At 43.1% G+C, this 13,802-nt stretch overlaps 1 protein-coding gene across 3 annotated transcripts in view; it reads right to left on the minus strand.

Moving 5' to 3' along the window:
• Positions 1 to 13,543, minus strand: part of NPRL3 (NPR3 like, GATOR1 complex subunit) — a 334,166-nt gene extending 320,623 nt beyond the window's left edge. Inside the window, exon 1 of one of the 3 annotated variants that reach the window (XM_069210380.1) lies at positions 13,306 to 13,543. In XM_069210380.1, coding sequence (XP_069066481.1) covers positions 13,306 to 13,423 — 118 coding nt within the window. In that variant the 5' untranslated portion in view covers positions 13,424 to 13,543. The remainder of the gene's footprint in view (positions 1 to 13,305) is intronic. The other 2 variants (XM_069210379.1, XM_069210381.1) reach the window with 2 other exon arrangements.
• Between the last annotated feature and the right edge of the window lie 259 nt (positions 13,544 to 13,802).

Consider the following 13,802-nt stretch of genomic DNA (forward strand, 5'->3'; position numbering starts at 1 on the left):
ACATACTTGACTTTCAGACGCAGACAAACAGAGAAATGCCGTACGAGTGTCTGGCAACAGCCAGTGGACCCGTGCTTAACTTGTGCTTGTTGTTTCCAGTACGGAGCACCAACACTTATTTTTGAGGGCCGGAAATTATTTTTCTGCCTCAAGCATTTCCTGCAAGCAAAAGACACATATGGGAAAGGCGGAGGAAGAGAAAAACGAAAAAGCGTCACAAAGGTAGAAGGTAGAAGGCAGAAATCTGCAAGAGTGAGCTGAAGGGGAAAGGAGTGTCTTTAAGTTGATTAAAGAAGCCCGAGATGGCTTCAGGATTACGCTGCCTCTGTATTCCGTGTTCGCACATTTAATTGCGGCAGCCGCGTGTTTAAGAGGAGGGCTTTGGGCACTGGTGCCTTTTTATTTACAAATTAAGCAGTGCAGTGGACAATACAAAGGGCCACAGATCTTGAACTGTTCTCTGAGCTGGGGCGTTCACCTATAGGCGGAGACAATAAAGGGCCCTCTTGTTCTGCAGATAACACTGAGAATAGCGTCTTGGATGCCAGACTGTAGAACTTCCTGAGTCCATGTCCAAGGGATAAACTGAAAAAAATAGTTCCGGAAAGATATGGAAACAGAACAGTCAAGCTCACTTTTTATTAATTTTTTTCTGATCTTCTGCATATCAGGTCTTGAATAACTAATATCGGACAGGGTTCTCCACTTCACCTGAATTAACTCAAACTAGCCTTCTGGGGAGTTACTGTGAATGGCGTTTCGGACTTGACACACTTCTTTGGTGTGTGCGGAAACAACACTGAATCCTGCTGCTGGTATTATGGTGTTCTGTTGTATCTTAAGATTTATGCATCTTTGATGATGAGTATGATATGATTCCCTGTTGCATACTTTTGAGGCAGTAAAAAGCAGACTGCCTCATGAGCGCAAGGCTATGGCCCACGTTGTGATGGGCAGAAGGAAAGAAGCCCAGCAAACTATAAACATAACTTTTAAACAAAATCAAACCAACACAAAGCGTGTAGATTGGAGAACAACTAAAAACAGCATAGTGAGACCACAGTGGTTATTCTCTGGTAGACCTGGGCCATATGCCTCTTATGTGCCAATGTGTGTGACGTTTTACAATAGCAGTTCAGCCGATGTGCACTGTTGCCTCATTTTATCTTAAAAGTATTGCTTTTAATTAAACTGAAAGCAGTATATTTCCTTTCAGAGCCCGACACCGAGCTGCAGCAGTGCTCGGTGACGGGGAAAGAAGCCTAGACATAATGGGGTCAACAGAAAATCACTAGGGCAATGGTGGGGCAGAGGAGCGGGGGAAACAGCAGACAGCTCCCCCTCTTAAGAGAGAGAGAAATAGATGAGATTGAAAGATAGGGAATAACAGGACATGCTAACCCACAGAATGCTAATTCTAAAATGGCAAGGAAAAAATAAAGCAAAAGCATGTTCCTTGACACCCAGAGTGAAAGGATATAACTCATCTAATCAGAAGATTGTAGGACCCAAATGCTCCTGGGTGGGACAAACACAAGAAAAAAAGAGGATAGTCATGAAATCAAGAGCAGACAACTGAGATGGACAACAAAGCCATCCAAATATGACCAAGGGGCCAAAAAACACCCACTTTATGTATATGGTTTGTTTTAGAAACGGTAAAGCGGTCTGTAGCCAGCAGTGCTAAAAAGGAGAATTTGGAAAGGCACTATACAAGTTAATTACATGAAAATAAATGTATACATAAAGATGCAATCCAAAAGCATACACAGACTTCCAAGCTAAATAGGACACGAAAATACATGAAAAAGATTAGTCTTCTGTGCTGTAAAAGGCGGTGCGCATTTTGGTATGTTGACAAAAGTTAGCAAGCCTAATTGGAGCATGGACCATTACATCAATGACGACTCATGCAAACGAATGTTACCTCCGAGCACTCCAACATGAAAAATCAAACTCTTGTGTGAAAAGTCTTGCGTCCTTTATTCATAAACCAGTGATATCATACCTACGTTGTAATTTTTCGCCACAAACTAGCCAACAAGTTTGAATTTTTATTTTATTGTCTGGTGAGCTCTTGACTTAGTGTAATTTCTTTGCTACCATTATTTTGACATAAAATTAAGGTTTCTTGTGTTTCTGTGTTCTGTTTTCACATAAGACCTTACCATTTTTAAGACTTGTTTTCTGGGTGTCAATTGCTCTGATGTGCCACACTAGGAAATACTACCTATGTTGTAGCTCACTGGTGTACCTTACCTTACTTTCTATTATGCTTGGATACTTTATTTCTGTTACTAATGTGGAATGCTTACTCGGTTATTTTTGATACATGGTACTTACAGTTCGTCTTTTATTTTTGCACTTCTGTGAACCACTTCCTATAATCACAGGGAACATGGTTGATATATTCTTTATAAAACTATGGAATATAGGTTGAATTGTAATGCTTTTATGTGCAGGACTTTTCCAGCGCGATGCAGTTAGTTGGAACATAATTATCCAGTGACGAAACGTGTGCTGGCTAGTTTGTGGCGAAAGATTACAACATAGATATGATATCTGTGGTTCATGAATAAAGAACACTAGAAGAATTTTCACAAAAGATAGAGTTTTTTTTTATGTTAGAGTGCTCGGGGATTAACCTTTGGCCGCATGGACATTTTAATATGAGTGTGCATGGACACACAATGGCAGGTTTCTTAGTGTCTTGTCTGAAGGGCCAACTCATAAAGGAATACTGGAACACGAGCTGACTTATGGGTGACGAAATCTCCATTAGACATGTGAGAAACAGTGTAACATGAAACGTTTCAAAGCATGAGGACTCAAAGGTGTTTTGCTAACTTTTTGCAACATGTGGGATTATCATTGTAGATACTTGATTAGAAATGCATTGGTCTTACTTACTGTATAAAGTGTCTGCATTATATGGATGGGACAACCATGGTTGCATTGCAGTGGTGCACAATATAATTTAAGTGTAGAACTGGTTGTGTGCAATGCCAAAAAAAGAAGCGTCTATTTAGTCAGATTTGAAGAGGTACTTACATGATGCTTTAACCTGTATTATTATTCACACAGGAAAAGAAGGGACCTTCAGGAACTAGACAGTCTAGAAGAGCAGTTAAAGCAATTGGTGGATCGTTATCTGACAGATAATCCAGCATGTCCACACACTAGACTGGTAGAGGTCAAGAAAAACTGGGAGTCTTTAGTCCTCTACCTAGAACACCTTTGTACTTGCAAAGATGACTATTCCACCAAAGCCAAAAGGTTTCTTGATGACCGGAAATCATAGTAGTTTCTTTCTTACACTTCATGCTAGACTTCACAGAGCTGAACAAGTGACAAAAGCATTCCAGTAAGAAGTCAGTCTATTTTCTAAATTTGCAGGAAGAACTGAGAAGGTTTAACCAGTGGCGGCCGGCAGTTTTAGGAGGGAGGGGGGCGGGAAGGAAGCACACTCACACCTCACACATGCACATCCATTTTACAACACTCTTCAACATTCAAACATGCACGCAAGCACCAAACATTCATTCGAAAAGATCACACACACAAGGCAGCAGTCCCAACTTCATCACAGAGTGGGATGGGGTCAGTGAGACTGCTGACCCCACCCCACTCTGTGATGAGGTGTCACTGACTGACACTCGCCCTGGGCGCTTCAGGGCTTAAACCTGAAGCGCCCAGGTCTAAGTCAATGGGTGACGCTTCCCTCGTCACCCAGGTGAGGGCCTTGAGGCACCTTTGCTGAGTCGAGGAGGTCACGCCCACAGGGGCTGTGACCTCTTCAGTCCAGCAAAGTTCAGCTCAGGCAGCCAGGGGTCTGAGCAAATCGTGCATGTCTGCTCCTGAATGCCTGACCTGAACATGAAGAGTGTCTGTCAGGCTGACCTTTGTTCAGCCTGACGGGCACTCTTCATGAGGGGCAAAAGGTGAGGGGGCGTGGCCCCTCCGCTCTAATGGAGGACCCGTGCCTGGGTTTAACAGAACATAACACAAATTAAGACACAGTGTGGAAGGCAACTAAACCAATTTAATACAGAATTTAAAGTAAATATTTATGCACAGGTCCGATTAACATTGTGTGGCAAATCTTCGGAAAGTGGAGTTGTAAATGCTACTGAGGATTTGCTAAGAAATTCTAAATCTTTTATAAATAACTGGTTTCTGAAGCATGTCAATGTCAATTTGTTCTATATTTTTGATTTCAGTTTCTGCACAGAGACTTCAGATCAGAAAACACATTTTGGGGGAGTAGAGTCTTAAGAGCTTGTTCATTACCAAAGAAAGATACATTTCAATGACAAAATTCAGTCTATTCCCGGGACTGGGACTAGATTTCGAACTTTATGTACTTCACCATCGAACACACAGGTCTTTCGCTCTGCTCATGTTTTCTAAAGGAGGGCCACATGAACTCAAACATGTACTTCCAATTTCGAAATTAATGCTTTGTATTAGCGAACATCTTCAGTCTCTGAGCATGATTTTAGCAGCACAAACAGAAAAAAATGAGCTGCGTACCTGCCCAAAAAGCTACTATGAATTAGGGCCCAAGAGGATGGGGCAGAGGCTGACATATTTCATCCAATCACATTAGTGCTGCACTGAATAACATCAAACGCAGGACAAAGAATATATTATATGCCATAAACTTGCAAGAATCAAGGTGGTTATTGTTTCAAATGACTATCAACCATTTCAGAATTTCATGTTTGACAAGCTCATTTTGCATTGATATTAGTACATTTTAATACAAATGCAAGCAAACCCATCTAGGTGGCTTGAACTGATTTGACCACTTACTTCTGCAGAGAAAATCACGTTTTTAAAACAACCTCTTACTGTCAGTTATAGAAAAAGGAATATATTAGGCAAGCTTAATATACAAAAACATAAAACGGTGTTCAGTTCATGGGCCGACTGCAACACTTTTGATCCAGAAGATAATGCAAGTTGCTATAGTTAGGGTCTTGCAACATGCTTAAGACTTTTCCAGATCCGTTTTTTTTCTTGTTGGCCCTGTCTATACTTTTGGAATCATTATCCCATGCCTTATGGTTTGGGAGTTATTGTAGCCTGATCATTTATGAAACTCTAGCCTAAGATAAGGATGCCCTCTGTGCTTGAAAAGTGGCAACCAGAACAGTTGGGACCTCTGCCACAATGAAGTTATGATGGTAACAAGCTGTTTCTGAGCAACAAACCTTAAGGATTTTGTCACTCTTAGGTGTCAACCTTAAAGTGTCATTAGAGTCTGGGGCAGCTTCTCCTGTCCCCATCCAGAAGTAATGTGGACCAGTTTTGAGGCTGGACTAGTCCTGGGTAACTCTCAGTTACCAGCAAAGGAGGGAGGCATGATATGCCATACACAAATGACTAGGATTTGGTGCAGGTCCCGGTTGCAATCCAGTGATTTGCGGTATTTAATCCAACTCACTGAGGACAAAATAAAAAACGAATCTCTGATTTATGGAGGAGGTGATAAATCTAGGAAGAATCATTCCTTCACCATAACGTTAATACTGTGCATAACATTCTACCTTTGGATTCCCCTTGATATTTTGCAATTCTGCAAGGAATTAAAGGATTTCCCATTACCACCAAACTCTCAATCCATCCTAGAGCTCTGACCTCTGTATTGCTATCAGCTCTCTCCGTCCCTGAGCCTGCCAGAGCTTTCTCCCTAGAAGGCCTAAGGGAATATCCATTCTTCTCTACCACTTTGAGACGTTTAGACGAGGGCCTCTGAGCAGTGAACCTGGGGACTAAAACCTGGGCTTGGAACAAAGCTTCCTGTGAATTCCCACCCCACCCTTCCTAAGCATCAGGTCACCTATCTCCAGTTAGTGCCCGCCCCCAATTTTATCCAATACCATGTTGGCAACGCAGTGTATGTTGCTCCAATCATCGTGGCGTGTGGCGTTGCCTGCTATCTGCCTCCAGTTTGCTCTGGCTTCCACCAATGCTCGCCGTGCATGGGGGCTGCCGCAGATGCCGCTACTCCTGCTGACCACCCCCTGCCGTGACCTGGAAACCAATCCATGCTGCTACCACGCGCCTCCGCAACAACAAGGCAAGTCGCAACGGAGAGGAAGAACCCCGCACTCCACAAGACTTTCTCCAAACTCTGCACTCTGTGAATCCAAAAATTAGGTAAATGAAGGATTGGCGTATGCTCAGTGGGCTCAATACAGGTGAATCTCCACTCTAATCTCGCATATCTCAGGTTAAGCAAGCAGGGCCCGAGGTGTGACCCGTACTGACCCTGCAGCTGGTGTTAGCCTGCCGTCATGTTCCACCCCTGGAGTTCTGATCCTGTAGTCAGATCTCCAGGAATGGGGTCTCATCTGGCAGTACAGGGGTGCAAAAAAGTCCCTAGAGCCAGTTACAAGACGTTCCCAGATCAGGGTCTCTAACTCTTTAAATTCTTATTTTAAGATCATGGATAAAGCGAATAAGGGAAATTAAGGCAAAATGCTGGAGGAACAGGCTGTGACTATGTCAATCCAAGAACATGAAAGTGGAAGAAGAATGGGGGAGAGGACAATGGTAGATCTTTGCCCTCACTGAAATAAGCAGCAGGGGTCCCGCAAGAGACTGGGGCCTCAAGCCTACTTGGTCCTGGCACAAGCATTCCCCTGACAAACAGGTTTCAGGTCCTAATAGATCCCAATGTGGTTGGATCAGAGGTGGAAAGGAGTTCAGGTTTCGGGAAGAAGCCTACCCAATCTACGCAGATGATTAGGAAGCCCAATTTGAACAGTGAAAAAGAGATCTCTCCGGGTGTACTATGGGAGCTAGTGGGGCAGCCCACGATCAGCAGACTGAGGGACCTTTGTAGGTAACACTTCTCCGGTCTTCGAAAGCAGAAATAATGAAAACAAATTAGAAATCAGAACAGAACCAAAAAGAGATGCATGGGGTCTGTCATTCATTGGGCGATAAACTGGATGCCCTGTCCTATCGTACTGATCTCCTAGAAGAAGGGGTAGCTCATAAAATCTAACCAGAAATTTGAAGGAAATTGAAACCCTACAACATCAAAACAAGCAACTGAGAGAGGATGTGGAGAGGCTAGAAATTCATTCTAGAGAAACAATCTAAGACTGCTGAATATTTCTGAGGAGCCTGAAGGAGCTGACATCAAGGCATTTGCGGGCCACTTGCTGAGGGAGGGTTTTTTTTTTTTTTTTTTTTAAAGGACAGGGGGAATGTTAATTTAGAGTCATTCAAAGGGTGCACCGGGACCCCTTTAGATAGAATTCTAATCATAAAGCTCCAAGGAAGATCCTGGTAAATTTCCAAATCTACGCCCTAATAGAGTCATTCCTCTCAGGAACCCTGACACAAAAATAATTGACTTTCAAATCGTATACATATCTGATCAGATCAGATGTGGGCAGACTTACTGTGCAGCAGCAGTGGAAACTTGGGAGCAGGTTGAAGGAGCTAAGAGACCTAGGCACCACAGTCCAGTTTGTGTTCCAGGCGCCTTTACAGATTATCTGCAGGAACGAGATGTACAATGTAAGGGATGAGGTGGATGAATTAACCAGGAAAATTAAGCACCAGAATACCCATAGTAGTTAAGGGTGATAATCCTATAATCTTGGACCTTTATCACTCGCCAGTTTTGTTCCTTAAGCATGCAATCTAAAGTAGAGTTTAAACAGCTCAACCAGAAATAGTGTACGATGCACAGATGGGGCTAAGGAGTAGTGAATCAAAGTGAAGCACTTAATTTATTACGAGGTTGGGGATCTAGTTTAGAGTAGGGCTAGTGTTAGCAGGACCCTGGGTCTTCACCAGGCGGAGCCCTAAAGATGTGATGTCCACACCAGATATACGTGGGAGGCTCCTCGGGGAGGGGGCACACGGACGGGGACAAATGGGAGAAAAGTTTTAAAAAACGTCCTCAGTACACCAAAAGTATTTCCAGTAAAGCTCTGCATGTGGAAATGAGAGAGCTTAGGATAATGGAGATAAAATGAAGATGCAGGGGACAGAGGTAAAGAGAGTTAGTTGGAACGTGAATGGTCTAAAAGCCAGGAAAAAATACAGCTAGTCCAGGAAGAGCTCAAAGAAGCAAAATCTCTGGTTATTATACTGCAGGAGACTCACTTGAAGAATTCAGAGTGTTTGTGTCCCTTCCTGAAATGCTCTTGGATTCAGGACACAGTGTGCTCGGATCAATCCTGCAATATAAAAGGGGTGGCCATATTGGTTCAAAAGAACTGTGGTATTAAAATATTAAGTCATAAGACCGACCGTTCGGGTAGATGGGTTATGGCCATTTCAGAAACAGGAGGATCTGAATGGTCATGTGCGGGGTTTTATGAGCCTGACTGTGGTGATCCTAGTTACCTGAATATTTTAGAACAGCACTTGCTACTATCTACATCCCCGCATGTGGTAGGTGGCAATTTTAACGTGGCACCGGATAATAAATACGGATAGGACATCTAAGGCCAAGTATCCCACTACGTTAAAAGTGAAGGTCAGGATTACAGATCTATGCAAGATCTGGGGCTGATGGATATATGGCGAGGACAGGCAAGCAGAGAGGCTATATATTTTTGGGCAAGAAGTATGGGCACTACTTCTGCCTTGATTACTTTCTTGATAGAACTCTAGCCCAACACGTTAAGTTAGCAACCCATTCTTCAGTCACTATCTCTGAGCATGCTGCAGTGCACCTGATAATAGAGTTACCAGTGTCAAAGCCCAGGGGGGGGGGGGTGGACTCTGGACAGAACGTTACTGCAAGATCACAAAACACACTAGTGGAAGCAGGAACAGGAAGGGTATTGAAGGCTGAGAAAGACCTTAGAGCAGAATTATTGAGAACTCTGAGTGCAGTGTACTATGAAGACATAGATCAGACCATCAGGAAATCAGAGACTGGCTGTCAAATAAGGCACTCCCCAGGCTACCTCAGGAACATAGAGACTATCTTCAGGCCCAGATCAATGAGGATGAAATCAGAAACCAGGTGGCTAATATGAAGAATGGGAAGGCAGCAGGCCCTGACGGATTTCCCATAGAATTGTATAAACGCCTGATTGTCAGCATTGTCACAGTTTGGAAGACCCTGTTCAATGTGATATACCTAAATAAGTGGCTTCTCCTTCTTGGTGTGAGGCAGCTGTGGTCCCCACTGACTATAGCTACGGTGGATGCAGTGAAAGGGTTTGATTGAGTAAACTGGGCTTATCTCAGGGAGGCGTGGAGGCGTTTGGGCCACCTCAAACCTGGTGAAGACCATACAAACGCTATATAAGGCACCCACAGCTGAGGTATTGGTAAATGGGGAGCTCACGTCCCCTTTTGTGATCAGGAGGGGCACTAGACCAGGGTGGCCGCTTTAACCATTACTTTTTAACCTTTAAATTAAGTCTTTGGCGCAGGCAATTAGCCAAGATCGATCTATGCTCCCCTTTAAATAACAAGGCTTCTCCATTAAGGTTGCTTTGTATGCAGATGATTTAATGTTGTATACAGCTAACCCAGAGCATCCATTTCCTAAAGTTGTTCAGCATGCTGAAGATTTGAGGAGTTATCTGGATATATGATCAATAAGGAAAAGACAAAGGTGATAGCATAGCCAAGTGTGAGTCTGAGTTTCGATTTTAAAGATCAGATTAGATAGCTACGGGTCCAAGTTACACACACCTTGGAAGAGCTCCCTCTTACGAAATTAGCCAAAGTCCGCATGGAAATAGATGGGCTACTGAGAAGGTGAGAAAACTTGCAGCTAGGTATTTATGGAACGGTCAATATAATAAAGATGACGGTTTTCTTGAAAGTGACTTTCCTGTTTGATACTATACCTTTGCTGTTTCTAGCCAAGCAGATTGGGAGGTTGCAAGCCAGGGAATCCAGTTTTATATGGGCAGCAAAGGGCACTAGGACTTCTTGGAAAAAAAGTTAAGGAGACAACTGAAACATGGGGGTGGAGGTTGGCCCTACCTGACTTTCAAAAATATTGTTATGCTTTCAAGGTAACAAAATTCCACCTTTTACTGAGGACACTAGATGCTACTCACTTGGGAATGCCATATGCTGCCATGCTAACAGATCTAGGGGCAGAACAATTCCTGTGTAAGTTGGGAGACCCCAATTTCTTTAAACGAGTCTGCTTGAACGTCCTCACAACAGTGCTTAGAATCTGGGTTTTCATTAGGAAAACAATAAGACTACATTACTACTCAGATCTGGCACCTATCTGGGACTTTCCTTGAACTCCAGAATGGCTAAAAGATAGTCTTAGCTGTCCACTGGGGAGGGCGAATTTTAAAAACTGGGGGGATTTCGGAGATTAGGAAGCCCCGATTGTCTCAGCGCAGACAGGCTGGGAAGTTGAAACGTTTCAATTCTTCCACCTCTGGTCATGGTGGGCAGCGCAGAGAGTGACAAAGAGGTGAACAAGGAGTATGAATCTCTTCTGGGGGGAGAACAAAAACATCAAAAAAGTATCCCTACTGTATTGGGATATGGTGACAGCAGAAGATGAGAAAAGCATAGAGCCCTGTCAGATTTAGAAGAAGGACTTTTAACTTTCTTTACAAGACAGTGAAGCCAACATCATTAAAGCAAAACCATCTTTTCACACTTCATAGGGCATACTGGACCCCCTTAAGGATGGCTAAACTTAGGCAAGTAACGCCAATGTGTTAAGAGATGCAGTGGGGCAGAGGCAGATGATAAAACACATGTTTGTGGAGTGTCAGGAGCTAGCGACCTTTTACAACGAGGTGAGTGGGTCACTGAGGGAAACCTTGGGTGCTAAAGTGAAGGTAAGCAATTCCGTTATGCTATTTGGGATTGACACAGCACCAAAAGCATGGAATATATGCCAAAAGTGTGTGTAGTTTCTCTTCATGCTGATAGCGAGAAGAGAAAATTGTGAGAAGTTGATATCACATGAACCACCACTAAGGCAAGACTGGGTTACTGCAGCCAGCTATGTCAGTGAAAGTGACGCAGCGTGTGATAAGAGAGAGGCTGAGAAAATGTGACGCCTTTTTATAGCCTTGCAAAATAGAGCCACAATAGTCCAATGATTATCCCACAGATCTGCTGAGAGGAGTATAGGTACCAACAGAAAACACTATTCGACAAAGACTTACAGCCAGTACTTTTGGGAACCGTCGAGGTTTTTCTCTCTAAGAGGAGAGTGGAACAACTGGTGGTGGAATGAGGACATCAAAAAAACCTCTCAGTCAGTCTGCTTCGGTTCCACTCCTTGACTATGATGCAAATGACACCTCTTGTAGTAGATTTACTTCAGTCTGGGGACACGACTGCATTATGATCACTACATAGACTAACTGATTACCCTGAAAACTGTTTGGCCACTGAACTCTAATTTTCTAAATGCTAAAATAACAGTACAGTAATACCTCCCAATTTTAACTTTTCTGAAAGTCCTATTTGTAAACAAAGACATGTACTTTTGTAATCTCAGTATAAAATTTCAATCTTTGGACATGAATGTTATTGTGTGAGTATTGAACCAATAACACCCTGTAGAATAAGCCTTGACTACTTGACCATACCAAACCCGAAGACTCAAGTATACTGAATGAATCTTGGATTTTCAATTGAGGTGTAAATACACACAAGGAATACTACCCAATAACACCCTGAGGACCTGGAGAAATGGCATAACAATTTAACACATATTTTGAAGGAAATCCCTTTTTAGTACACCCTGTTCTCTGAGGTACAGGAAACATGCCATAAATAGCATGTTGGTTAGACAATATCAGCCCACGTTCTGTAGACTGAGTGAAATGCACAGTACTGAACATCATAGCAGACATATGCAAGTTGAGTGCATAGTTTGGGAGGTTTCAGCCTTCTTTATTATAGCCACTTCAGCCTTCTTAATTATAGCCTTAGAGCCCGCTTACACTGGCCATTAAAGGCCCGCTCCAGCGGTAAAGGCCAAAGCCGAAGGCGAGGGCCTTTAACAATGGACCAGGACTTTAATTGCTGGTATAGCCCAATTACGAAGGGCTATAAGGCTATTAGAACATTCTTTCACTAGAGGGTATAATGTTTTAATAAATAAAACAAAGTCTTCACAGAGCCCAAGGGGATTAATTTCCTCTCAGGCTCCGTGAGGCCTTCGTTCAGAGCTGTTGCTGTGAACAAAGAACATTGTAATGTTGACGCTCTGGGCTTTTACCAGCCAGGAAAAGCCCAGAGCACTATATTGTCTCCAATGGAGCTCCCAACATTCCAATGCATGGATCATCGTCCCTGCCCCACTGACATTAACGTGTATATATGTAAATGTATATAGCACATCTGTAGATTCCCAGAGTGTGATATGCTATTTATTAACAATGTTGAGTTTGGGGAGTTGCCATGATTCTCTAGAAGCAAAGCACTGAGCCAGTCGCAATGCCCTGTTCTTCTTCAAAAAAATGTAATAATGCATTACATTCTGCGTGTCTCAAAATATGGTTTATGCCATACCATTGTTTTAAGTTTGTTATTAAACAAGATATTTAACCAAAACCAGGACACAAAGGGTTACAAACGTGCACTGAAACTGAAGAGGACTTGTTACCATTAGAACTGATTCAATTTCTAAAGCAATTGTAATATGCAATTAATTATGCAGTACAGAGTGTTTTTCTAATGCCATATTTGCTCTACTCTGGAAATAAACTACAATTTGAAATTTGCAATGTAGCAGTAAATATGTGAATGAATGTTTATTTGTAAAATTGCTCCGCATAAGCTACATATATAATATATGCTAATCATTAGTATGCTAGCTGTAAATGGCATCACCTGTATTCTCAATTGCATGGCATAAAATAAATATAGCGGTGGAAACACGTGAAAGCTCTGCGGGTCTCCACAGGTTACTGAGCTTTCATTCGGTTTGATCTACATTTGCCCATCCCTATGGTTTGCTATTGGCCTCGTCTTCCTTGTCTCCTACCTTTTTCAGCTACACAATTTTGATACAAAGTATGCATACATTTTGCTAACTGTATTTTAATAAGTCTTGCGTTGCTTTGGGGGAGACTGCTATTCCAGAACCCAACTGAGGTGTTTTTTGGGGCGTTGGTCTTCCCGCAGAAAATGAAGTATTTTGGCTCAGCCGGGGGGGGGTGTTATGCTTAGTCTGCCGTCATGGACGTGCTACCGGCTGCCCAAAGGGCCGGCCTGCACCCTTGTCAAGTGTACATGCGCAGTACATACTCTACGTTTATCTAAGTAGTCCGTTCCCTCCGCTGTTCTGCAGCCAACTGCTCACTTGCTGGCACTTACTTGTCTGTGAAGCGGGGTGCTCTGCAGGTCTTTGAAAGGGGAACCTAAACAACAGCTTGTTGCCCCTGCTGCCGGAGCTCACCAGAATGACACTGATGGGGCTGCTGTTCTCTCCCATGCCTGCAGGCAGGGGGGACTGATCCCCTTGAGTGAAAGGCTGACCAGTTGCGACTCTGACAGCTTTCAAAACATAGAGGCAAAGTGAAACCGGAAGCCCGAACACGGACAGTGTTGGCACGATTCAATGTGCAGGGAAAAAAGACCCCAAACAAGCTCAATCCTCACAAAACGACAAGGAGCGATTGAGTGAGCGAAGGCACGCATGTGTACTTCCTACGGATAGTAAACAACAATCACTGTTCTGATATGACTGGCTTCACTGTTTCATTTGTCAATCCTGGGATGTGATAATGTTTGTATCTTTCATTGAAGTAGTTTACTTACACACAAGACCGTCTACCGCCACTTATAAAGAGGCGCGCTTGTATAGATGCGTA

Source organism: Pleurodeles waltl, chromosome 10, assembly GCF_031143425.1.
Source record: "Pleurodeles waltl isolate 20211129_DDA chromosome 10, aPleWal1.hap1.20221129, whole genome shotgun sequence".
NCBI classification, from domain to species: Eukaryota; Metazoa; Chordata; class Amphibia; order Caudata; family Salamandridae; genus Pleurodeles; species Pleurodeles waltl.